The sequence below is a fragment of the Solenopsis invicta genome, chromosome 10, assembly GCF_016802725.1.
Source record: "Solenopsis invicta isolate M01_SB chromosome 10, UNIL_Sinv_3.0, whole genome shotgun sequence".
In the NCBI taxonomy this organism is placed as follows: Eukaryota; Metazoa; Arthropoda; class Insecta; order Hymenoptera; family Formicidae; genus Solenopsis; species Solenopsis invicta.
In genome coordinates, this window is record NC_052673.1 from 17,127,619 (window position 1) to 17,151,194 (window position 23,576).

Sequence of the window (23,576 nt, forward strand, 5' to 3'; positions counted from 1 at the left end):
GCTATCTCATCTCTCGTCTCTGTTTCTTCCTCTTTGACTTCTTCCTGCGAACTTTTTGTCCGTCACGCCGCTTTGCCGATTAAACTTCATGGTGGGAAGCTCGGAAGGCGCAGGGGATATGGTACGAAGAAACACTCTCGAGTAATTAAATAGGAGATCTGCATTTTACAAAGCAATAAGTTACACGAGGATCCTTACACGAAACCAAAGCCCCAATTCGAGTCGTGGCACGCGTTTCTCGTCCTCCTATCGTGCTTTCCTTTTCTTTCTTTCCTTTTTATACAAATATGAAACGTAATCGAGCCTAAAGGCAGTGAATATCGCTATGATAAAAAGCGCAGTGTGTCCTTCCTTATGTAGAAGATTGTTCTCGAGCTAATTCTGCATGAGAAAATATACGCGCGGCGTATACGTATGTTATCGAATAAAAATACGAATATCTAAAGTTTAAATTTTATATGGCATCGGTATTATAAAACCCGAGAGTAAGTTTCAATTTTTCATTTCGCAAAGCTCATTTGCGAAACTCTCATTTATCCTTTTCTAATGAAAAGGCATGAAACTTATCGTTTACTTGTATTGTCGAAAATGCCACATTTCGATTTTTGTTCGATAGCGCGTAATTCTCATTAACATTCACATTCGCGTTTGCGAAGACGTGGCTCGAATTCCGGTGGAAGACTGGAAAGGGATGACGTCGTTGTCATCGACGGTTTTAAAAAACGAGTAATGTAATAGCACCGCGGACGCACGACCAAATGAGGCGTGCAAATATTAGCCACGACATCGAGATTTTCAGGGAATTATACATAGTTAGCACCTAAAAAGTTTATCATCGCTCGTAAAAAGTGGTCACGCAATTAATTAGCTTAATGTGACCTCGTTACCTCATAAGTTTGATTTCGTCAACCACTAGCTTCTGTGCTAGTATTCTCCTTCGAAGTGACTTTATTCCCTACAACGACGAGAGAGAAGAAACAACGCCAACTCTCTCAGTAGCATTATTCATGTAACACAAAATTGATATTTATCGCAACCGCGACCTCATTACCGCCCTATGTCATTTCCAGTCTTTCGTCTCTCCGGACTGTGACTCTAGTCTATCACTTTCACGTTCGGTCATATGCTAAATACGGGCGGCTATAGGTCTCACGTTTCTATTCTCGGATATGCGGGAGTCCATCTACGATCTGATTCATTGATCCCGATTCAGTCGTGCCTTCGTCATTTTGATCGGACTCGAGGTCCGATGATGGCTCGGATCAATCACTAAAAAAAAATTTTTTTCTTTTATAATCAAATCGAATAATGATAAAATGATTTTTTGACAAATGGAGCGTCAATATGTTTCAAACGCACTTGATACATTTTATTATATTATTATATGCATTACCTGTCACTATTTTCGCTGGTGGCTTCCTCGCTGCAGTCCAAGTCAAGTTCCCCTTGAATAGCGCTCTGTAAATCGTCGATTCTCTGAAGTGCCAGTCTGAGGTCATCTCTCGCTACCTTGGTCTCAGCCTCCGCGGCTTCCAAAGATTTCTCGATGTCACGACGAGCACGTAACGCCTCCTGTTCTCGCGATATCGCCGCGCTACCTTCGTCTCGTGCGTCACGCAAAGATCGTTGCAGTCGTCTCGCTGTATCCTGGGCGGTCTGCTCTTTCGTTCTAAGTAAGGCTGATTCAGTTTGTAACTTGTCGACGCTCTCCTTCAACCGTGCTATTTGTGTCTGGGAAAATGGGACAAGCAGTTATCATCGTTATTAGGAGTCAATTGTTGTAATGGCATCGCAGTTATTCAAAGTTCACATGTTTAAAAAAAAAAATTTATTTGAAGGAAATCACATTTTAAAAAATTCAACATTTAATTGAAATTTAGATTGATGCAATAGGTTCTTATACAATTCAATCAAATAATTGATCGTGAAAATTTTCAACAGTACCTCCAAACGCGCTCTCGTAGTTTGTTCCAATTCGAGCTTGCTTTCGAGTTCCTTGGCACGGAACTCCAGACGTCTCGTGGCAAGACTGTTTGCCGTTGGATCACCGAGTTGTTCCACTGATTCTAACCGCTGCGTCAACTCCGCCAGTTGATCCTTTAGCGACGACTTCTCTGCCTCGAGTGCGGCGATTTGCACTTGTGCTTCTTGATGTTGGCCTTGCTCCGCGGACACTTGTTGCACCGCGGCTCGATATTTCTTCAAGACCTTTAATTGGAAAATGCAATCCACTTAAAATTGTTTGATCTCTATGTAACTTTTGTCATTACCAAGTTTGACATTTTGTGAAAACTATTGCGCACTTTATAGGTACTAAAAATTGCCCGTCAAAATTGCTTACGTTCGATTATTCTATCATGAATATTAACTTATTGTTTTTGAAGGGGAAGAATAAAATAACGTACCTCGGCAAGCTCCTCCTCGTTTTCTTCTAATTGAGACAGCAGCTCTGAGCGTTCGCGATTGGCCACATTGGCTCGCTCCTCCGCCTCGGAACGATGTCTCATAGCTTCTTCTAGAGATGCTTGCGTTTCGTTTAGCTCCTGTTCCAACGCCTGTTTCGCTTTAATCGCAACTGCCCGAGCGCACTCCGCGTCTTCCAATTGATTTTTCAATTGACGCAACGCGGCCTTGCCCGTCGAATCGCCTTTGGATCTTTCAAGCATAGTTTGCGCATCCCTGAGTAACGCCTTCGTTCTCTTCAGGTCTCTCTTCAATCTGTTTAATTATACACATGTAACGAATCTTTTAACTTTTTAAAATTCTTATTATATGAAGACAAAAAAAAACAATTTTTTGATAAAAGAAAAATGGCAAAACTGAATAGAGAAGAAAACACTTGGAATTACCTCTGCATGGTCTCAGCTTCCGCCGCGCGGTCGGTACGATCTTGCTCCTCCAGAGCCACTAAACGGCGCTCCAATTCGTGTTTTTCTCTTAAAAGAATCGTTCTCTCTTCATGCTCGTTCTCCAACTGCGACTCGAGAGCTTTAACTTTCTTGTGCGCGTTTCCGCGAACGTCCTCCAGCTCTTCGTCGCGTTGCTGCATTTCCTTGCGCATCTCTTTGCGCTGCTGCTCGATGCTCATCTCCAACCTGAGTTTTGCCTGCTCGAGCAACTGCACTTGACCGGCCAGATCATCCAACTCTTCCTCTTGATCTTTCGCGCGTTTCTCCAACTCGTGCTTCGCTTTCTTCAATTGCGCAACTTCCTCCTCTGTTTTGCCGCCGAATGTGAGTTCCTCTAATTCTTGAGTCAATGTGCGAAGTCTTTCTTCCTTCAGTTCAATCTCTAATCTCGCGTCCTATTATAATGATATACTCAGATATACAATATTGTATTCAATGTATCTTCCTTAAGCTGAGAAAACGCGAGGAATAAAAAGAAAAATGTACTCACGCTTAGATTCTGTTCCACTGTGAATTTTTCCGCGATCGCAATCTCCTTTTCTCTCGCTAATCTTTCGCGTTGTGCTTTCTCTTGTCTAAGGTCGTTCATCAGATTCTGAGTTTCCGAATCAAATCTAAATGTGTATATTAATTTTATATATCATCATTAAAATTTGCACATATAATACGTAATTTAATACGTAATTTCGTATATTTTTAAAAGTAGATAAATGCATGTATATTTATTAAAATGTTAAAAATTTTAATAATATTTTGCACAAGAAAAACGTTCTTATATTTATGATACACGATGATCCATTAGAGTTAACAAATCAATTTATGTTTGACTGTAATGCAATCAATGATTGAAAATGTATTGAAAGGTATTGAAATGAACTGATAGGGGAGAGATTTCGGGAACAAATTCAATCTCTGTTGTAACGAGATTGGCTTTAACCAACAGCGAGCGCGTGCTGCATTTAGATTAACAGGAAGCTATCTTCGCAAACGGTCAATCGTGATTTACAGGCACACCGGACGCGTCGCCGAACGCTGGCAACGTACATTGGGTGGCGTCACCGGCCTGGCCAAGTGCCAGAGACACTTGTTGCCGCCAGTGAAATGAGAATAGAGCGAGCTACCATCCGATACCGACTCGCCGACCATTAGCGTGGGTTAAATGCACGAGTATGTCTCAAAGCATGACAGAGCGTGTAATTCGCGCGTAGTCTTGTATTATAATTTTGTTGACTTATTCGCTACTACGAGACTCACTTGCGCTGCTTCTTTTCGAGGAGGTTGTTCCGAGCGGTCTGTTCTTCCAACAGTAATCTGAGATCGTGCATCTCGCCGTTCAGTTTCTGAACTCGTCGCTTCCACTGTCCGACAACTTGTCGTTGCTCCTCCACTTCTTCGTAAGCATCAGCCAACTATTCGACAAAACGAGAAGACAATGTTGAAGATGATGTTTGTAATAATAATAGGAATAATTTTGATAATAGGAATATACCTTCTTTTCTAATTGTTTCTTTAATCCAACCAATTGCTCCAGATCGTCCTCGTGCTGTTGCGCCATTTTTCTTTTTGTAAATTCAAGTTCCCGTATAGCGTGCTCGTATCGTTGCCTGTAAACACCGCCCTCCTCGCCTTCCTCGCCATCAGAAGCGACCCCGTTCAAGTCGGCAGCCCTCGCGTAGAGCAGTTCCATCTCCAGTCGTTCGGTCGTCTGTTGAAGATTCTTATTAGTCTCGGTTATATCTTGTAACTCTCGCTCGAGGCGCAGTCGTTCTGAAGTCTCGGCGTCGATCCTTTCCGCCGCCAAAGTTGACGTAGAATGCTCCTCCGCGAAGTCCGCGGTCATCTCGCTCAGCTAAAACAGCAAAACGCATCTTGCATGAGGAAACTGAATACGACGTATTATACGTGGGTCTCGCGTTGCCACTTTCTGCACACTTTGCATTTTTTAGTTTCAGATACTTCTAAAATTCAAATAAAATAAAATGAATCATATACACGGATACTTATTGTATGAAATTATTTTTATTAAAAAATTCTTGATAAAACAGCCGAAGCCATCGTAGTTCTGTGTGTTACATTACCTCCTGCATACCATCCGAGGTACGATCTTCCGAAGCGCGGGATAAGGAGCGCCTCGAAGGACTTTTTGCTACGCTGTTCGATCTGCTAAAATATTGATAGCCGCGTATCATGATATTCGTGGCGCTCTGACTCCTTCCGATTATGCTGCGAGGTTTATCTCGCGCATGCGGCAAACTTAATGGCTCGTCGTCTATTTCATCCTTGTGGCCAAGGCTTCGCCACTCGTCCATGATGTGATCGGTACGTTTCAAAAATTGAGAGATCTTTGACGAGAGATACGACGAGGCGGTGGACGAATCTAAATGGGACGCGGTAGGCCTAAAGGATTGTTTCACTCTCTGCCGTTCGCAGCCAAAGACAAAATTGAGACTCGCGTCAAAGACAACTGGCGCTTGTTCCTTGACCAGAACATCCTCCATCGATGGGGAACACGTACTCTCGCGAGGATACGTTCTCCGCGGCGGAGTCGAGAAAGTCGGCGATTCCAGCTGAGACAATCGACTTCGCGAAGAATAAACGGATGGCGATCTCATCCTGGATAGGGATTTTGCGCGATAGGAAACGCTGGAGGAGACGCTGCACGGGGAGGGACTCCGTACGGTGTGACTCGTACTAGCAACAATGTGTCCTCTGCTAGATGGTCTTTTCTGATAGTTACAATGCGGTGGCAATGGTGGTCTTTTTGCCAGGCTTTTCGCGGAGTTGGATAAACTTGATAAGCCATTTCTTATCGAGTCGTTTCTTTCGAGCGTTTCGTCGGAACTGGATGACGTTAATGTGTTGAGATGCCGAATATTGTGAGAGGGAGGAGGAGTACCTGGATACCTCGTCGGCACGGAGGGCATCTTGATGAATAAGTTGTTACAGAGATGTTAAAATCAAGACTATCGGCTCGACGTATAATTAATTCGATCATGGAAGCGAGAAATGAGTTGGCCGAACTTCCGGGGCTGATGCCGTTGCGGTTGGCATTGCAGTCGGCATTCTTTCGCAGCTCTATTCGTGCTGAATCTAACGACCGAGATGCCGAAGACTCGTTACATTACTACGACGAATTGCGTAACGTCAAACGACGACGAGGATGTCCGTGTCGGTAAGGAGTCGCGATGCAACTGCCTCTTCCTGGGTCGGGCGATCCATTGCCGGAGGCACCCAGTGGAGGAGGCGGTTACCTCCGAGTTATTCTAAGGGAAAGACGGCGAGAAGGAGAGAACCGGCGAGGGAGATGAAGACAGAGAGAAACGTGCGAGACTGTGATTCTGGCTATTTGCCAAGTTCCCCGTAGATTTCATGAGAAAAATATCGAGGAAGAGAGGCATAGAACTAGCATTTCGTTAGAAAATCTAAGAATTATCGCTCTGCATTTATAAAAATAGAACGGATGAAAAGAAACGGAAAAAAATTGCCACACCATAAAATAGTGAAGTTTGAGGAGATTCCAATGCGCTCTAATGCGAGACAGGATGAAAATTATTACGCAAGATTCATTAGTCATTAATTAATAAGTGGTGGTTTTAAAAGATACAAAACAAGATTTTCTCAAGCAACTGTTTCTCTTATGAAGATTCGTTGATCGCCAGCGTTTTTGTGTATTAGCCACGGATCAGAATGGTAATGTAACACACAGTCTAGTGGTCGAGTCACGATAATAGTTGCGCACGCTCGACACGAGCCGTCTGGCATGCTTAACCCAATTGCGCGGCGTGCGTGCCGCGAATGCCTAATCGGGCAGTTTGAGCTTAATGTATCCTTCGAGAGTGCCTCTATTAAGTTCATCATGCGGTCACACGCGAAATCGTTGTGGTAGATGGCAGAACAGAGAAGCGCAATTTGCAGCACGGGTCTCGGTTCAAGTAACGGGCGTTTAAACTACTTAAGGTATTTTAACCGTCGCGAGAACAAAAAAGATGTTGCGCAATTAAAAACGAATATCCACTCGGATAATCTCGCTGCGGTAGCTTACCTTCGCCTCCAGCTTGTCGTTGTCATGCTTCAGGTGATTGCGTTCCTGTTCCAAGCGTTCCACTTTTGCCCTGAGAAGCTCGAGCTCTTCCTATTGAAATGGAAAAGAAAAATATATTTGTTATCAGTTGTATGGGGAACATGTGTATGGAAAATATTTTTTATTATTTATATTATGGAAAAAATATTCTCTCACCGTTCGCGCCTTTAGCTGATCCTCGGTCCGATGTACGTTCAACAAGGGCGCGACTTTCACGTACAATCTCCACCAAGGCCATTCTCGCACGGACATTAGCTTCCTCACGTTCCTTTGGATGCATCGCACTGCAAGATCTTGCAGCTGTAAGAGAATTTAATTTACAATTCGCTCCGGATTGTCATCATACGGTCGCTAAAGCGGTATAAATTGTTATTAAGCAAACGGTGCGAAGAACATCTACTACATGCGTGTTCTATCTTTTTTTTTTTTTTTTTCGTTAGATTAAAAACATGAGAGATCTCTATAAACGCGCCGCAAATCTTTTATAGATTTAGAGCCATTAGTACGAATGAGACTGCAATTTTTAAACGAGAGCTGCAATTTCAGTATTAATCGAGTAAAATGAGGGAAAGTGTTCGCTTGTAATTTCTTAGTAAAAACTTTCCTTCTAAATCTTAACACGGTAATACGGCGTGTTTCAATTTGGAAAGATCATAAGCGACCTACTTTCAAAGTGTTGAGTTTGCGTCGCGCTAAATAGCCTCTGCATCTCGCCTGCAGCAGAATGATGTGGCCGGTGAGCTTTTCGTCCCTCTGAGCTTCCAGCCGTTCCAAAGTGCCCGATCTGAAGAATATCTGCAAACAAGAGTAGACGTCCGTCGACTTATTCATCGATTAATATTAACTAACGCTTAGAATAGCATTCTATCTTATTAAGTCCGTCTTAATTAAATGCGTACTTTGCCTACATTTGCGTGCATGCGGATAAGAAAAACCGCACATTAAACCCGAGTTCAGGGGCGGTAGTAAATGTTAAAATATGCATGGCATAGTTTTCCGCTGCTTTCATCTCGTATGTTAATGAAGGACAAACACATATAGCTTCTGGAGCGTAAAGGCGCATCGTGTACCGTGATATCTCGATTGCATTAGAGAGAATATGCTTTTACATAAGACTATGCAACTAATATAGTCGGTAATATTAACAGTTACGTTGACAAAGTCACTTTCAGTTTTATATATGTTATGCATCGTTACGAATTATTAATAATTGGCATGTTTCGACTTTCGAAAGACTGTAATCGTTCGAAAGTATAGCGATAGTTTCCTTTATGTGTATAAAATTGAAATATCAATTGAGAAATTTTAATGATAACTTAGGCAATTATGCTGAATCTCTTAACATCATGATTATTTTAATTATCACAAAATCGTGATTTGTTCCGCGGTATGTATGAACAATACTCGACACGCGCAGTACCCAACGCGTCCTAATTATCTAGTCAACCTTCCAATTACCGAGCGCTATCGATATATTTAAAGTTAGCGATTGCGTTATATTCACTTAAGACGGACCTGTCGTTCATTATCCGAGCATTTGTCATCGATTTGACAACAGTTAATACTGTTATCGTTGCAAGGCGTCAAACAATCTTCTCGCTTGACGATGATATTTTTCTTTTCCGGCTCGGCCAGTCTGTGAACCATCGTCGAGTCGAAGAGCTTCACGTTGTTGTCTCGATCGATCCTGTTGAAGTACTGTCGTCCCTTGAAATCGTTCGTCTCTTTTTGACTTTGATTCTCCATAGTTTCTTTCCACTCCACCTCGTTCTCGTTGCTTATATGGCCACTATCCTCCGAACAGTTTCCATCCGACGTGTAACCGCTGTACTCGTTCGCGCCCTTGGATTCTTTCTTCTTCAATGCAGAGGTTTCGATAACAGGAATGTCCGCGGATCTCGGCTTGATCAGAGCTTCCCGCGGAGATTCCTTGGTTACGGCGTTCTTGCAATTGAAGAAATTCACCAGCTGCTCAATATCGTTGGCCCTCTTGCCGACGCACTGCTTCCTCTTTGTCTCCTGTGCGTGATTGACGATATCGTTTTCAGTTCGAACCGATTGTTTCACGCTTTTCTCGGAATTTGTAACGTAGATCGTCTTCGCGTCAGAATTCTGGTTAACCCTGCTCTGTCTCTCCCAGTTGCGTCTCAGTTCCTGAATAGAAGTCTCCTTGCCGCGTCTCGTTTTCTCGACTTCAGTTTCTTCCGGTTTCTTACAATTCTTGATCTGATTAGATGTGTATTCTTTTACAAAGGATTCCTTTTTCTTCGAATCTTCTTCCATCTTTGTATTATCTTTAAAAATATCTACCATCGTCTTCCTCTTCATCGGTTCTTCGTCAATTTTCGAACTCTTCTTGCTCTCGTCATCCTCAGAGTTATACTTCTCTACAATAATATTGGTTTTGCTGTCGTGCAGGGTCTCTCGATCTTCGTAGACAATTTCCGTTCTACGGGGAGGAGCGACATCCACGACATCCACAGACACGACCGTCTCCTTAGGGTCCAGGTCGTTCTCTAGCTGCGCCATTAATCGCGCGGCTCTCTCTTCTAGGTTACTTGTCGACGTCGAGATCTTTGAGGTACTTAGCTTCGAAGCCCGCTCAAGGGTCTCGCGACAATTCTCGTAGATACACTCGTCTGACGCGGCATCGAGATCGAGTTCGAAGCTAATCATCTGGCCGACTGCCTCTCCGACGCGATCTACTTGCGATAGATCGGCGAGAGATCGGCCGAGACCGGTAGATCGAGCCGCCGGAAGCGGTATCTTGCTCGGCCTGAAGACCGAGTTCAGCCTCGCGGGCGCACCGTAAGATTTTCTACATTGATTGTAATCCACTTTTGACGTTTGAACGTTCCAAAGACTGGTAGATCTATTCATGAACGATAAACCTTTTTGCGACAGTTCCGCCCTCTTTCCCTTCTCCACTGATTTTCTTACCAACGGAATTGGAATCCATCGTGGAGATATTGCGAGATTTGTTGGATTGTCCGTGGACACGGAATTCAAACTGACTGAACGATCCAGCGTGCCCTTTCGTTGCAACGCCTCAGGCTTCGCTGGCATCTTGTCGGGCATGTAAGTGAGACCCTTCTTCATCAAAGCTCTGTCTTCTAATACCGTGCACGATGGAGACGAGCTGACCGACTTGCAAACCTTCTTCTTGTCGTTGCTGCGCACAGGAGATGAGACAGTTTTTGCCGTATCCGGTCGGGTCTCGCTCGGGGATCGTTTCGCAGGCTTTGAAGGCGAAATAAGTCGGGGCTTCGAGGAATCCGAATTGTTAGAGCCACGACGGGGCGAGTTAATCGCGTCATTGGTCATCTTGATGGATATCCTCGTAGTTACCGGCAATTTTACAGAACGGGTTGGTTTGACCGGAGTAATCGTGGGATTCGTCGTCCGGTTTGATTGGTTCTGCTTTTTGGCGGATGAAAGTGACGCCTTTGACACATTCGGGCTGCTCTTGGCCTTAACCAAAGGCGAGCCACTGCCGCCGATCGCGCATTTAGATACGTTATCGAACATGGTGGAAAACCTAAGGTCAGATTCGGTAAGGGAAAGAACAAATCGTTACTTATCGCGGGAATAACGCAATTTTAATATCTGCTATAGTAGCTTCTTACTATAACATCTATTAGTATAACATCTGTTATTAATAATTTGTTCTGTTTCGTTGTGTTGTAGTTTACATGCATCCTTGAGTCAATTTTCTGACACATTAGAAACAAATCAGTGCTTCGGGATAATTAAACGTACGCGTTTCATACGTTACGTCCAAGAAAAATTTATTTCGCGGCTTTTTCGTATTCCGCTTTTTTTACGTCAATAAAAATGTTTTGATTTTTAATGTAGCATTTTACATTTACAATACATTGGCTTCAATAAAATTCCTGAAAGAAATCGAAGTACGTACACACTTCTCCCAATATTATCACAACTCTAATTGCATATGGATTAAGCGCAGTCTGAAACCATTAATTTTGAATCAATTAATTTTGTGGCCACCATTTTAAAATCAATCATATTTCTTCGAGCGTCTGATTTGATTAGACACAAACTATTGAGATAAAAAAAATAGTACAGTAAACACATTATTGTGCCAGAGAAAAACCGTTTGTAAGCTTTGAATTAATTATTTCAAAGATTATTTATGAGTCATTTGTTTATAAAGAATCAGTCTTTAAAGAAGTATTTATATTTATTATTTTCACTTCTGTAATATTATAGCACTGTTTTAAATCGTCTCTTCGCACGATGTCAAGCACGAGTTGAAGCAATTCATTATTTTACGCAAACTTGTATACATACATCCGTACATGTACGAACGATGTATGGCTGGACACTCGTAGGTATATCGAAAAATACCGAATTTAATTATGAAGCATTGTAAAATCTGTAAAACAGATGATATATATCTATAACTACCACCCGATAGGATCGGTACTTAAAAATTAACGGCTTGTCATTGCCAGATCGTTCGCTGCACTTGTCGCCAACTCGAGATCGCACCCTCGATCACTGACACCAACGAGATCGCGATAATTCTCGCACTTGCTGACGCCGCGGGATGAATGGCTGTTGGAGGAGAGCTTTTTCTCTCTGCCGCGCGCAAAACGAGCCACGACTAAGTGCCGTAAAAGAGCCGCGTAAAAGTGTATACGCATCCGACTGCGAGAGCAGAAGTGAAGAAGCGAAAGAGAGAAAGGCAGACGATACAGGAGGAAGGGATGAAGGAGTGAGGGAAATTAAGGGGAGAGGATCGAGAGGGCCCGGCAAGGGGGAAAGGAACAGATTATCTTGAAGCCGGTTGAACGCATCGGCCTGCAACTCTCAACTGGCAGGAAGATACAGCCGGTTAATGCTTGGGTTTGCCAGCTTATCATTTTCATTGAAGGGGGTACGCCGCGCTTTTTTTGCTCCGATAAACTCCGAGACACGAGAGACAAACCGGAAGGCGTAACAGCAAGAGAGATTCTCTTAATGTTTCGTCATATCGAGAGGTTTTCGAGGCAAGCGATATCGACGAGATTACGACGGATGAACGGTTTCGGAGTGCATTACGTACTTCTAAAGACAGATGATGATGAAACAAATATATTAAATGTTGAAGTTTCACTGAAACTAGCAAGGTTTTCTGAAAACATAATTTCTTAAATCTTTTATTTTTTTTTTTTAGTATTTGTTATTATACGTATATTATTATTATTAAATATTTTATTATTTATACATAATCTTTATTACGAAGGAATACTATTCTGATTATCAGGGAAGTGTCTCAATTTATGGCTTGCGATTTGTCAGAACCGTTGTTAAGATTTCATTTTTTTATCTGATACACCGCTAGATTGCGTGTCTTATGGCGAAATAAATAGATCCTGAAATGTTAATAAGCGCAGAAACCGCGCGTTAAATATGCCGTAACTTAGTTAATTAAACTCGCAATAGGGATATTGTGTAAAGTACATTTGGCAATTCTGACCGTGTCTTCCTTTCATTAATTACATGACGAGACGATTCACTCGTCTCGAGATAAAACCCCCGTTAAACGAATGTCTGTACTAAAGTACAGAAAGACAGAAACGAAACGTCGAGGTCTTCGGATGTTACGCGCGCGCTAAAGCTTTAAAAGAAGTTTCACGGTTTGCAATGTATTCTTACTCGAGTTAATTTCGAATGAAACGATATTTCCTACAGTGAGATAAAGTAACCGTTACACGAATAAGCCAATCAGTGAGAAAGGAAACGGCGCACTGAGAATTCTTTTAGATCTTTTACTCTGTTAAGAGAATCTTATTATATGCGAAAAAAATAACGTCGTCCGCGTCCTCTCGTTTCTCTTTCATCTTTCAAATCGAAACACGGTCGCTTTGTATGCAGATAAAAAGCTCATTCAGAACGGGCTTTGCCAATTAAAGACGACTAAAAGCAGCGATGATTCGATTGTAGCCACTGACCAGATGTGAGAGAATGATATAAACCGATATTAGTTTAGAATTATATTAACTTAAAGGAGAATATAATTTACGTGTCAAACAACATTTGCTTTTATTATTTGTATCTTTTTACATAATAATATAATTCATAAAATTCAATTTATAAAAATAATTTTTTTGGCAAATCTTTTCAAAGAGTTATTTATTGTGCAACTTTTATTTGTGGAAGTTAATTCAAAATTGGAAAATCGAGGAAATATTACCAAGCCGTAAATATCGATAGGTCAGAATACTCGTTTGAAATCGTATTCCTATAAAGCAAAAGCCACAATCGTAAAGTAATCGATCTTCACGCGGGTCAATTCGACTACTTTTCTGCAACGATTGTACAGGATCCGTAATACCGGCGTCTCCATCGTTCGGCAATGAGAAAGCACTCGAGCGGCTCGGTGCTTTACTTCCAAGCCGATGACGTTTACCGTTATCGAAGCTAACAGGTACCGGTGGCTATGGACTTTCTCCCTCTCTTTCTCTTGCAAGTTAATTAAGAAATCGACGACTTTCTCTCTTTTTTTTTCTCTCTCTCTCTCTCTTTCTGTATCTTTCTCTTCTTCCCTCGATCGCAAACTTTACTTGTAAAGCGCGAAACAAATTTACTTCCCTCGCGCCTTTGACCTTCGTGTATTTTTACTAGGATTATAATGAATATAATGAACCGTTTTATATTCAGCGAAATAAAGGAATTCCTTTACTTTACCGTTTCTTTGAGAAATGATTACTAGAAGAAAGAGTATAAAATTTGCAATTAACTTTAAGCGGGAAAGTAATTTTATTATTTCCAGTACCGAAAGTTCAACGACACGAATCAAACAAAACGTGCTTCAACAGATCTGTAAATAGTTGCGCCACATTTTACATTCTCACAGTTTGAAACGCAAGGGACATTGGGAACGTGCGCCGTTGGCACCTTTTTTCCTTCGAGTGTTCTCAACAATCGACTATTTGTCCCTGGGAAACATTTTCGCCCACCCTCGATCGGGATTATGCACTCGCACTCGGTAACGCATATGCTCACTCCGCGAACAATTTCGGAGCAATCCGCGCAAAAAGCGACCCCTTCGTTCGCGCTCGCTGCGTAATGTCAAGGCCGAAAGATGATCGTCGTCCGACGACGTCTCGACCAAGATCAACCGCGAACTGAGGAGTGCAGGAGCGGTCGTACAGTCGTCGCATCGTCGGAAAGCTCGTTCCGCATCAGGTGCGCGTCCCTCCATTTCGTCCCCACCATGCAGGTGATGTGTCACCAACACATGCATAAATCTCGCACATTCGAACGCGTATCTGCTCCCCTGCTATACCCGTCGACACCGGCGGCACCGTTCGCATCGCGAGATATCGCACATAAATCTCGGGATTATTGTGTCGGAAGAAGAACGACTCGATTAATCAAAATCGCGCGATTACGCGATTAATGAATAATAATGACTCTCTGATATATTCCGATATTACGCGTCTTCGACGCGTTCCGACTTTCGACTCCGAGTTACTTCATTGTCGCGTTATAAACTTCGCAGCAAGTTATAGACGCGCCGCTCATTTGAATATGCATGAGAGATATGGTATCGAGAAAATTTCACGGATTCGAAAGTGCAAGGGAAAGGGATCGGAGATTTGGAGTGTCGTGACAGGTGGGACCTTGAATGGAGCATCGGGGCACTGCCAAATGGACCGAGGACCGGTCCGGACCGGCGGCGCGGCGGGCCTCTCTCTTGTTTTCTTATCTACCCGAATAAGGCACTCGGCGATTCCCATTTCGTCCGCCCGCTTTTTGCCTTTCCGGTCCTCGAGCCTCCTCGACGAAACGTACGGCGAAACGTTGGCGCTAGAGCTTCGCGAATAGAGATTCGGGGTAACGTAATAATTCACAGAAGAGAAGACGCATAGATCGCATGATGCATACGTGAGGATTTATGCGAGAAATCCAGGAAGCCGCCTCTTTTCGCCGGCTTGGCTCGCGCCGCGCCGCGCCGCGGCCTCGCGAATTTTTCGAGCGTATTGCGGAAACGGGGACGCGGGGCCGTTCGCCTCGGACACGTAGAAATGGTCCCTGCATCTCCGCCGTTCGTGCCCGTCTCGGATCGATAGATCTTCGCGGGGATGGCTGCCGCGATGAAATTCGAAGCAGACGCGCGGCGCGCGTTGGAAAGCGGCCGGCGAGAATGTCCGCTGGCCTACTGACGAACGGGAGAAAGGAGAGACGAGAGACGACGAGAGAAGGGAGCCACATAAGAAGAGAAAAGAGCTCTGGCCGCGTTACGAAATCGCGAACTTCTTTCCGAGCCACCAGACGTTTCCACGTACTTTTGTTTAATGGGACATCGGACCGCGGTGTCTGCGCTCGATTATCCATTTCGTCGTAATGTTTATCGCATCTTCCCGCCGTCCGTCGTCGTCTTATCAGGTTCATTTCGCGCGTAACGTCTCGCCCCTTACGCTCGTAAGAGCGTAGTAAGGACACGGGCTTATAAAATACACGACTCCCGAACAATTTCGCCCGAAGCATAGAGAGTAAAGAAGAAAGTAAAAAAGAACTCGTTTCGTATTATGCTCGTCGCACGTCTGATTTCATCGAGAGATGTGATTTTCTTAACCGGCAATTATCTCTTAGAAAGTAGAAAAGTGTGTATCTTTGTTTGGAAAAATTTTGATAAAAACACTCGAATGGCCCTCAATGTATCTGGTATCTAATGTAATTTCAAACCTATTGACCTAATAATTTTGTCATAAATATACATGCATCTTATTTTACGTTAATCTTATCATGTCATTGGGAAAGTAGATGATTAGAAAATTATGCCGTTAAACACTTGTGCCCACACGCGCACGGAAAGTGAAAAAGAACCCGCTCGGCGTGTTGTATTTATGATCAACGTCTGATTTAATCGTAATATAATGGGCTTTTTAACGAGCAATTAGTTCCCTAGAAAGTGGAGAACGAGATCCAGATCCTTTTCGTAAACACACAGCCTGTTCCGCGCGCATGTGAAGCGAGTCTTATCGGAAGGACATCGAGCACCTACGCGCGATAAGTCGGGCCAATTAACGGTTGGATGCCGTCCCCGGCTCCCGGCTGTCTTGCAGCCGCGCTTCTTCTCAGGGGCCGAAAGAAAAGTACGAGGAAGTTACGTCTAGCTTGTCGCAATTAACCGCGGGGTGGGTAGAAATAAGGAATCTGACCCCGAGCGCGAGGCTCGTGCAGACGACGCCGAGATTGAGCGATGCTGAAGAACGCGGTATGCGGCGTTTCCGCTTTCCGACAAAAGTAAAACAGCGTGTGAGAAACTCGACGGCGCGATGCATCCGTCGCTCGACAGTAGCGTTTTAGCCGTTCTAGTAACTTGTTCAGTTATCCTTTTGTTTCTGATATTTAACTTTTAAATTAGCTAAATTAATCCCGTAATGTGAATTTTCTGATGAATTTCTCGAAAAAAATAACAATTAATTATATATGAGACCGAGAAGAGTATAACACAATTAAAAAAAGCCAACAATGTTTTTAACAAATTTTTTTACTTGAATAATATATAAAAATATTTGTTTAGCACGAAGATCCGCTGTGATCCTATTGTTAGCATATTTTCTCGATTTTAACTGAATAATAATGAATATGATGTATCACGAGATTATTGTTAAAACGAAATTAGCATTCGGCAAGATTGTCGAAGACACGTGTACTGATAGTCATATATTATTGTGCGACATATCAGATTTCAATTTGTAACTCCTCCGCAGCGTGTGGGTGACAGCGACAGGATAGATCGCGATCTCTATCTGGCTTGTTGCCGGGATTGTCGTGCGAACCTGACCTAGGTGCGCAGAGACTTGTTGGGTATCTAATCGCGTTTCTTCATCGGTGTACATCGTGATTAGTAGTCTACCGTCACTCAAATCCGCAACTTAGCACTGCTAAGTGCGAATTGATTGTCGGCTGAAATGCGTTCAGAAGTGACTTGAGGTTTGTATGCACGTTCCTATTGTCTTTTACCGTAATTTACAACCGCTCGTAGGGCACAAAGAAAAAAATGAGAACGTTTTTATCATATAATTCAAACCCAAGCTATCGATTGAGTCTGCTTGGAGGACTCGCTCGGTTCAGCCATTATTGAGATCCGGTAATTTCGGATGCTCGCAAAAGTGACAAGTCGACTCGTGTAAAGATATACAGGATGGTCTTGCGTGCAGTCTCATGATGCACATTTATTTAGTGCGAGACCGTGTCTCTTGATAATTAAGATAAGTTGTAAGATCTCTTGCAAGCCGTTCCTTCATGACTGAAGACTGTCATCTCATTTGATGCGTGCTTCATAGCGACTGTCTTGATAAAGATACTCTCGGTTTGCCACTGCCTTCCGAGAGAACGGTGATCAATTAAAAATCTGATATGTTCTGGGTGGATTTGAACCTGGATCTTTGACATAAAGAACAGGCACGCAACTCTTATACCACGAGCACCACAAGCTTTAAGATAAGTACATAAGTAATGGCCCTTTTTCTCCCATATTATGTATAGTCTCTCTACATTTAAACGTCTATGAACAGAAGTGAAGAAGTGGATGACAAGCGAAGTTCAACCGACACAAACTGCATTAACAACTGCAGCATATGAAATACTTATGACAAAATTTAACGCAAAAGAAATTAATATTTTATTAATTTTCTTCATCTTTTCTGCCTTTTATTTCATTTATTTCTTATGTAACAGTGTGTTAGCTAATTTTTATATGCAATGGTTCAAAGTTGATCACTTACTAACTACATTCGGAGAAAAGTAAGGAAAGTGTTTCTCTCGATAAGATATCTTCTGAGATTTTAAAATCGATTTTCCTCTTGAAAAAAAAGAATAATTATCATTTGTATACTTTAGAAACTTTCCAGCAAAAGACAAATCGATGCGGGAGTCATTCTGTCTTTGTTTGATATTCAATGAGAAACAAAGACAGAATAACTCTTGTATCGATTTGTCTTTTGTAGGAAAACTCTCTTTGTAATTTTCAATTTTAGTCTTTGTGGATAAATCAAACTACTTGAACACCCTATATGTATATCATTGGACCGTGAACTTTATTCTTCACTAAATGCATTATTAATAAATATATAAAAATAAATAGTATATATTATATGTGCTTTTTAAATATTTTCTACCATAAGATTTAATGTAAAAGAATTATTTTGAAACGTATTATCTAACAATAATAATCTCTCAATAATGACTATCAAAAAATAATTAAATTCTTTAAATTATGGAATATGTGAGAGTATGACAGTTGATAATCTAATTTTAATTTTTAAAGACACTTGCAAATGTTGCTAACGCACACTAATGTTACTAATTTCCGAAATATTTCTAAATAATTCGAAATATTTTGTTACCTAATGGCTCCATATTTTCGAAGAATATGAATTTCTGAACGATCGAAATTTTATTAATGAAAATATGAATTTCAATTTTTTTACATTTTTATTTTTTGACTCTTTAATGACTTTGGTTTTTTACACGTAGAAATATTATTTTATTTATTAAGTAAAAATATATTTTGATTATAATCAACGATCGATCTTGATCGTAAATAGCCAAAAATTTGCTGCATATTTATATTTGTGTAGTATTGAAGTACAACATATTAAAATCATTGCACAACGAAATTATTATAATACCCTCTTAAAAAAGAAAAATAAATGACTATGTACTGTTTAACAAAAGTGTCACGATATTTAAATCTCCGGTGATGTAGTGAAGGAACTTTGTCGTTCGCTTTACGAGAAAGATTGTTTTTTGTTTAAAGAATAGCTCGTGTAAGAAGTGAGTAAAGATAGTAATTATGGACACGCTTCATGAAAACTTCTAAAAGTGCGTTACGACTGAGAGGATTTTTTGCGTCTTTCAAATAGATTGCTCAATACAGAACTTCGTTTGTAATCGCGATCTTTTCGATTGCTGCCCGAGCTTTGTTCACTTTCCGATCCACTCTCCGACGCTTTTCTATTGTTCACCACTACGATGCTCGGAGGAGATGTTTACGGAGCTGCTGCTATTTGTACCGAGCTAGGCGAATGTTAATTCGGCGAGGTAGGATCGCGCCTGATCACAAAGTTTTTGCGCTCCATCTCCGGTGTGGAAGCGCGGCTACTTCCGGTCGACGCGTTGTCGTCGGCGTGCTCGAGTCTCGAACTCTGCAGCCTTTGCTGCAAACTTTCTTGCTGCATTTGAATTTCAAAAATAGAGATTTATTTTATAATTCAAGTTTCATAAAACGTTAAATTGAGTATATAAAGAATTGAAAAATTAAGACTTGAAAAAAATTATAGCTAATGATATCTTCAAAGAGAAAAATGTTTCTATTGCAAACCTTTTGAGAATCATCGTAGCTTAAAAGCTGCAGACTTGGTGGCAATTTTGCAGATCGTTTTTTTTTATACAATGTACGCAAAGTTACATATGATATCCCGTTCTGAATCTACTAACATGAATAGTAATAATTAATATTTATAATATTTATATCAATTTAATAATTATTACTTACCCGTAGTGTCCGGAAAATTAGTTCCGTAACGGCTTTCGTGTACTCGTTTGATCACCTTGTGTAACATGTGCTTAAATAACTTTTGCACGGCCAGTTCAATTATCTCAGCGCTCTCTTTATAAATTTATAATAAATTTCAAAATGATTTTAACGAATAACACTATGGCCGTATCCGCACTGGTTCACTGCTCAAAGCAATCTGAGCAATTGCTGCTTTGTCTTTCTCTGGTGACCGTTTCATGTTTATGTTTAGAACATATGCTTTTGTATTTTTATGGAAGTTATATAAAAGTCAAGGAAAGAAATATTTCTTTGGTAACAAAAATGATAAATATTGTAACAGATATTATTGCAATTTAAATTTAACCTTAGTAGCATTTTCTGCAGGACAGAATCTGCGTGCAGTTAATTGCAGTAGAATTGAGATGTGCAGAAGATTATTCCCAAAAGAGCGCAGATCTTGTGCAATCTATTTGGAAGATGCAAAAAATCCTCTCAGCCGTAACGCACTTTTAGAAGTTTTCATGAAGCGTGTCCATAATTACCATCTTTACTCACTTCTTACACGAGCTATTCTTTAAACAAAAAACAATCTATCTCGTAAAGCGAACGACAAAGTTCCTTCACTACATCACCGGAGATTTAAATATCGTGACACTTTTGTTAAACAGTACATAGTCATTTATTTTTCTTTTTTAAGAGGGTATTATAATAATTTCGTTGTGCAATATGTTGTACTTCAATACCACGCAAATATAAATATGCAGCAAATTTTTGGGTATTTACGATCAAGATGGATCGTTGATTATAATCAAAATATATTTGTACTTAATAAATAAAATAATATTTCTACGTGTAAAAAACCAAAGTCATTAAAGAGTCAAAAAATAAAAATATAAAACATTGAAATTCATATTTTCATTAATAAAATTTCGATCGTTCAGAAATTCATATTCTTCGAAAATATGGAGCCATTAGGTAACAAAATATTTTGAATTATCTAGAAACATTTCGGAAATTAATAACATTAGTGTGCGTTAGCAACATTTGCAAGTGTCTATAAAAATTAAAATTAGATTATCAACTGTCATGCTCTCACATATTCCATAATTTAAAAAATTTAATTATTTTTTGATAGTCATTATTGAGAGATTATTATTGTTAGATAATACGTTTCAAAATAATTCTTTTACATTGAATCTTATGGTAGAAAATATTTAAAAAGTACATATAATATATACTATTTATTTTTATATATTTATTAATAATGCATTTAGTGAAGAATAAAGTTCACGGTCCAATGATATACATATAGGGTGTTCAAGTAGTTTGATTTATCCACAAAGACTAAAATTGAAAATTACAAAGAGAGTTTTTCTACAAAAAACAAATCGATACAAGAGTTATTCTGTCTTTGTTTCTCATTGAATATCTAACAAAGACACAATGACTCCCGCGTCGATTTGTCTTTTGCTAGAAAGTTTCTAAAGTGTACAAATGATAATTATTCTTTTTTTTTTCAAGAGGAAAATCGATTTTAAAATCTCAGAAGATGTCTTATCGAGAGAAACACTTTCCTTACTTTTCTCCGAATGTAGTTAGTAAGTGATCAACTTTGAACCATTGCATATAAAATTAGCTAACACACTGTTAAATAAGAAATAAATGAAATAAAAGGTAGAAAAGATGAAGAAAATTAATAAAATATTAATTTCTTTAGCGTTAAATTTTGTCATAAGTATTTCATATGCTGCAGTTGTTAATGCAGTTTGTGTCGGTTGAACTTCGTTTGTGATCCACTTCTTCACTTCTGTCCATAGACGTTTAAATGTAGAGAAACTATATGTACAATAGCAAAAGGTTAGAAGAATTTTATCTTTATGGCGCTGTCTCTCAACACAATTATTTTAGAATAATTCTTTTTTAAATATTAGAATACACACGCAGGTTGACCTGTGGATTTATTTAGATCAACCGGATTGTTTTGACTTATAATCTAATAAACGTTCTACCTCGTATTTTAAACGACTAATTTGCTCACCAGCTAAATTAGTCTTCGTTAATTCAGACCACGTTATAATACGATCGTTACGGCGTGCACGCGCATAAAAAGGATCATTAATTGTACGGTACTTGTTTGAAAGAATCAATATTCTAATGAAGTTAAGGCACGCTCATGCCTTTTTCACTTAGCGCCTCGCGGAATTACTTGGCATGGCGATCGCTCGTGATGCGGAACACGCAGTGATCGAAGGCACGCGCGTTCAGCAACGGTCGCACTTCCGCCCTGAAAGCGTTGGCGCCGAATATTTCGGTAACTATGACGTATGTACGTTTAAACACGATCTAGTAACGCTATGTCCAAAAATACGTTGATGTCCATCATGAAATCCATAGCTCGATTTATCGAAAAGTTCGGCACAAGAAACACGTTTGGAAATAACGTTTTCTTTTATTTTTAAGAGAAGGGATATAGGGGATGATAAAAAAAGGATTGAGGACGCACTTAGAAACGGAAAACGTAGTTCATCGTGATTGCAAGGCTGCCGTGACCGACGTCGGAAAATTACAGCCCCGACGAGAAGGGAAAATAAGATACATATATTACGAACCAGATATACCGGAAAGAGCCGCGCTTATAATGCAACGACGTTGCGTAGAGCATATTAATTCGCGGACTTGGTAGTACGCGAGACCACTGAGCTTCTCCTCGCGTGAAGAGGAACCGGCTGCTACGTGATGTAGTAGAAAGACTATCGAGACGGAAGCGAAGTTATCGTTTCCTCGGGCGAGATACGCAACTCCGGGAAAGACATGGAAAAAGCTTGTTCTCCCGGTCATTCTAGTTTTTTTTTTTTTTTTCTTTTGCTCGCGATAACGCCGCGAGCAGACGAGACGATGATTGCGCTGGCAATGATGGGAAATGAAGGCGACCACGGCGTCGGCAAGGAAAGACGGCGCGCCGTAACCACCCTCTGAGATGACGGAAGATTTATTTGACGGTCGTGTAATTTGCACTTCGTAATTATAACGTTCCAGGAAATGTCACCTCCGCGCGAACGTTGTTATATCACGGATAAGAGTAATGCGTGTAATTTAATCCTCATATCGTATTATTTTAAATACTAACGACTTCCGTGTCGTCGTGCGAAGTTTCCACTCCAGAGGGATTTTATTTTCATCAATTAGGACGTTTCTTCTGAGAAGCTTTCGCAAAATCTCTCTCAGTTACGTGCGACTAGGGTCCCCTTTTGAAGCTGCATCACGTGCAGGTGTACCTAGGTAGGAAGAAATGAAAGGCCGAGCGCGAGATGTAAAGAGGCTGATACCTTCGCGATGCGAAACTGCAAAACGGATCGACTGACATGGCGAACTAGTGAGGACCAGTACAGCAATTTGTAAGTGGGCCACGAGAAAGTCACGGGCGCGCTTTTTTTCCCTTTCTCGGGATATATTCACGGTCGAACGATCGTGCGGTACTCTATTGTCAGTTTTTTTTTTACAATAAAAACAAAAACTTATTACTTTTGAAATTAAAGTGAACGAAAAGGTTGATGTAAAATTTCATGAATTTTGATAGTGAAATTCTGAAAGCATGTGTCCGTCTTCAGCTAAATATAGTCACGACGACGTCGGTAAAAGAGGTCACGTGTATTGCAAATCGCCCGCCGAACATCAGATATTATAGATCAGGCGTTACGGCGACGACTCGCCCGGCGCCGATGCACAACTTGGCATGACGTCGATAGTTTGCAGCTGTTTCGATTAAACGTCTGCGGAATCAGGAAGCGCCGGTGAATGCGTATGAATACGCATCCACATGAAATGGCGCGATGACTTTCCATTTGGATTACAAAACGTAGACTGCGCGAGAGAAATAGTAGTGCGTAAGACCTTTATTATGAATGATGAAGATGACTTCAGTCCGCGTCGCGAATATTTAACTCGCATTTCTTTCAGTATGCAGCGTGACCATGACTTCACGCAGAGACACCTAATGTAGGCCTTCAAGTAGACTTATTTGTAACCATTAATGTCTAAACATTGATGCATCTTCTCAGTTTTTTTT

At 40.9% G+C, this 23,576-nt stretch overlaps 1 protein-coding gene and 1 long non-coding RNA gene across 7 annotated transcripts in view; one reads left to right on the forward strand and one right to left on the reverse strand.

The window, feature by feature from the left end:
• Nucleotides 1–142: 142 nt before the first annotated feature.
• Nucleotides 143–23,576, reverse strand: part of LOC105197905 (unconventional myosin-XVIIIa) — a 53,124-nt gene continuing 29,690 nt past the window's right edge. For 4 of the 6 annotated variants that reach the window (XM_039454644.1, XM_039454643.1, XM_039454642.1 and 1 more), the window contains 11 exons: nucleotides 7,657–7,785; nucleotides 7,147–7,290; nucleotides 6,952–7,041; nucleotides 4,399–4,758; nucleotides 4,164–4,318; nucleotides 3,400–3,523; nucleotides 2,850–3,304; nucleotides 2,406–2,718; nucleotides 1,945–2,208; nucleotides 1,394–1,731; nucleotides 143–1,269 (listed from right to left, as the gene is read on the reverse strand). In XM_039454644.1, the coding sequence (XP_039310578.1) occupies nucleotides 1,263–1,269; nucleotides 1,394–1,731; nucleotides 1,945–2,208; nucleotides 2,406–2,718; nucleotides 2,850–3,304; nucleotides 3,400–3,523; nucleotides 4,164–4,318; nucleotides 4,399–4,758; nucleotides 6,952–7,041; nucleotides 7,147–7,290; nucleotides 7,657–7,785 (2,379 nt within the window). In that variant the 3' untranslated portion in view covers nucleotides 143–1,262. Of the gene's footprint in view, nucleotides 1,270–1,393; nucleotides 1,732–1,944; nucleotides 2,209–2,405; nucleotides 2,719–2,849; nucleotides 3,305–3,399; nucleotides 3,524–4,163; nucleotides 4,319–4,398; nucleotides 4,759–4,987; nucleotides 6,895–6,951; nucleotides 7,042–7,146; nucleotides 7,291–7,656; nucleotides 7,786–8,505; nucleotides 11,227–23,576 lie in introns of those variants that run through there. The other 2 variants (XM_011164320.3, XM_011164323.3) reach the window with 2 other exon arrangements.
• On the forward strand, nucleotides 10,411–12,311 carry LOC120358897. The gene is made up of 2 exons (XR_005575777.1): nucleotides 10,411–10,543; nucleotides 11,221–12,311. It is a non-coding gene; the product is annotated as an uncharacterized LOC120358897 (long non-coding RNA).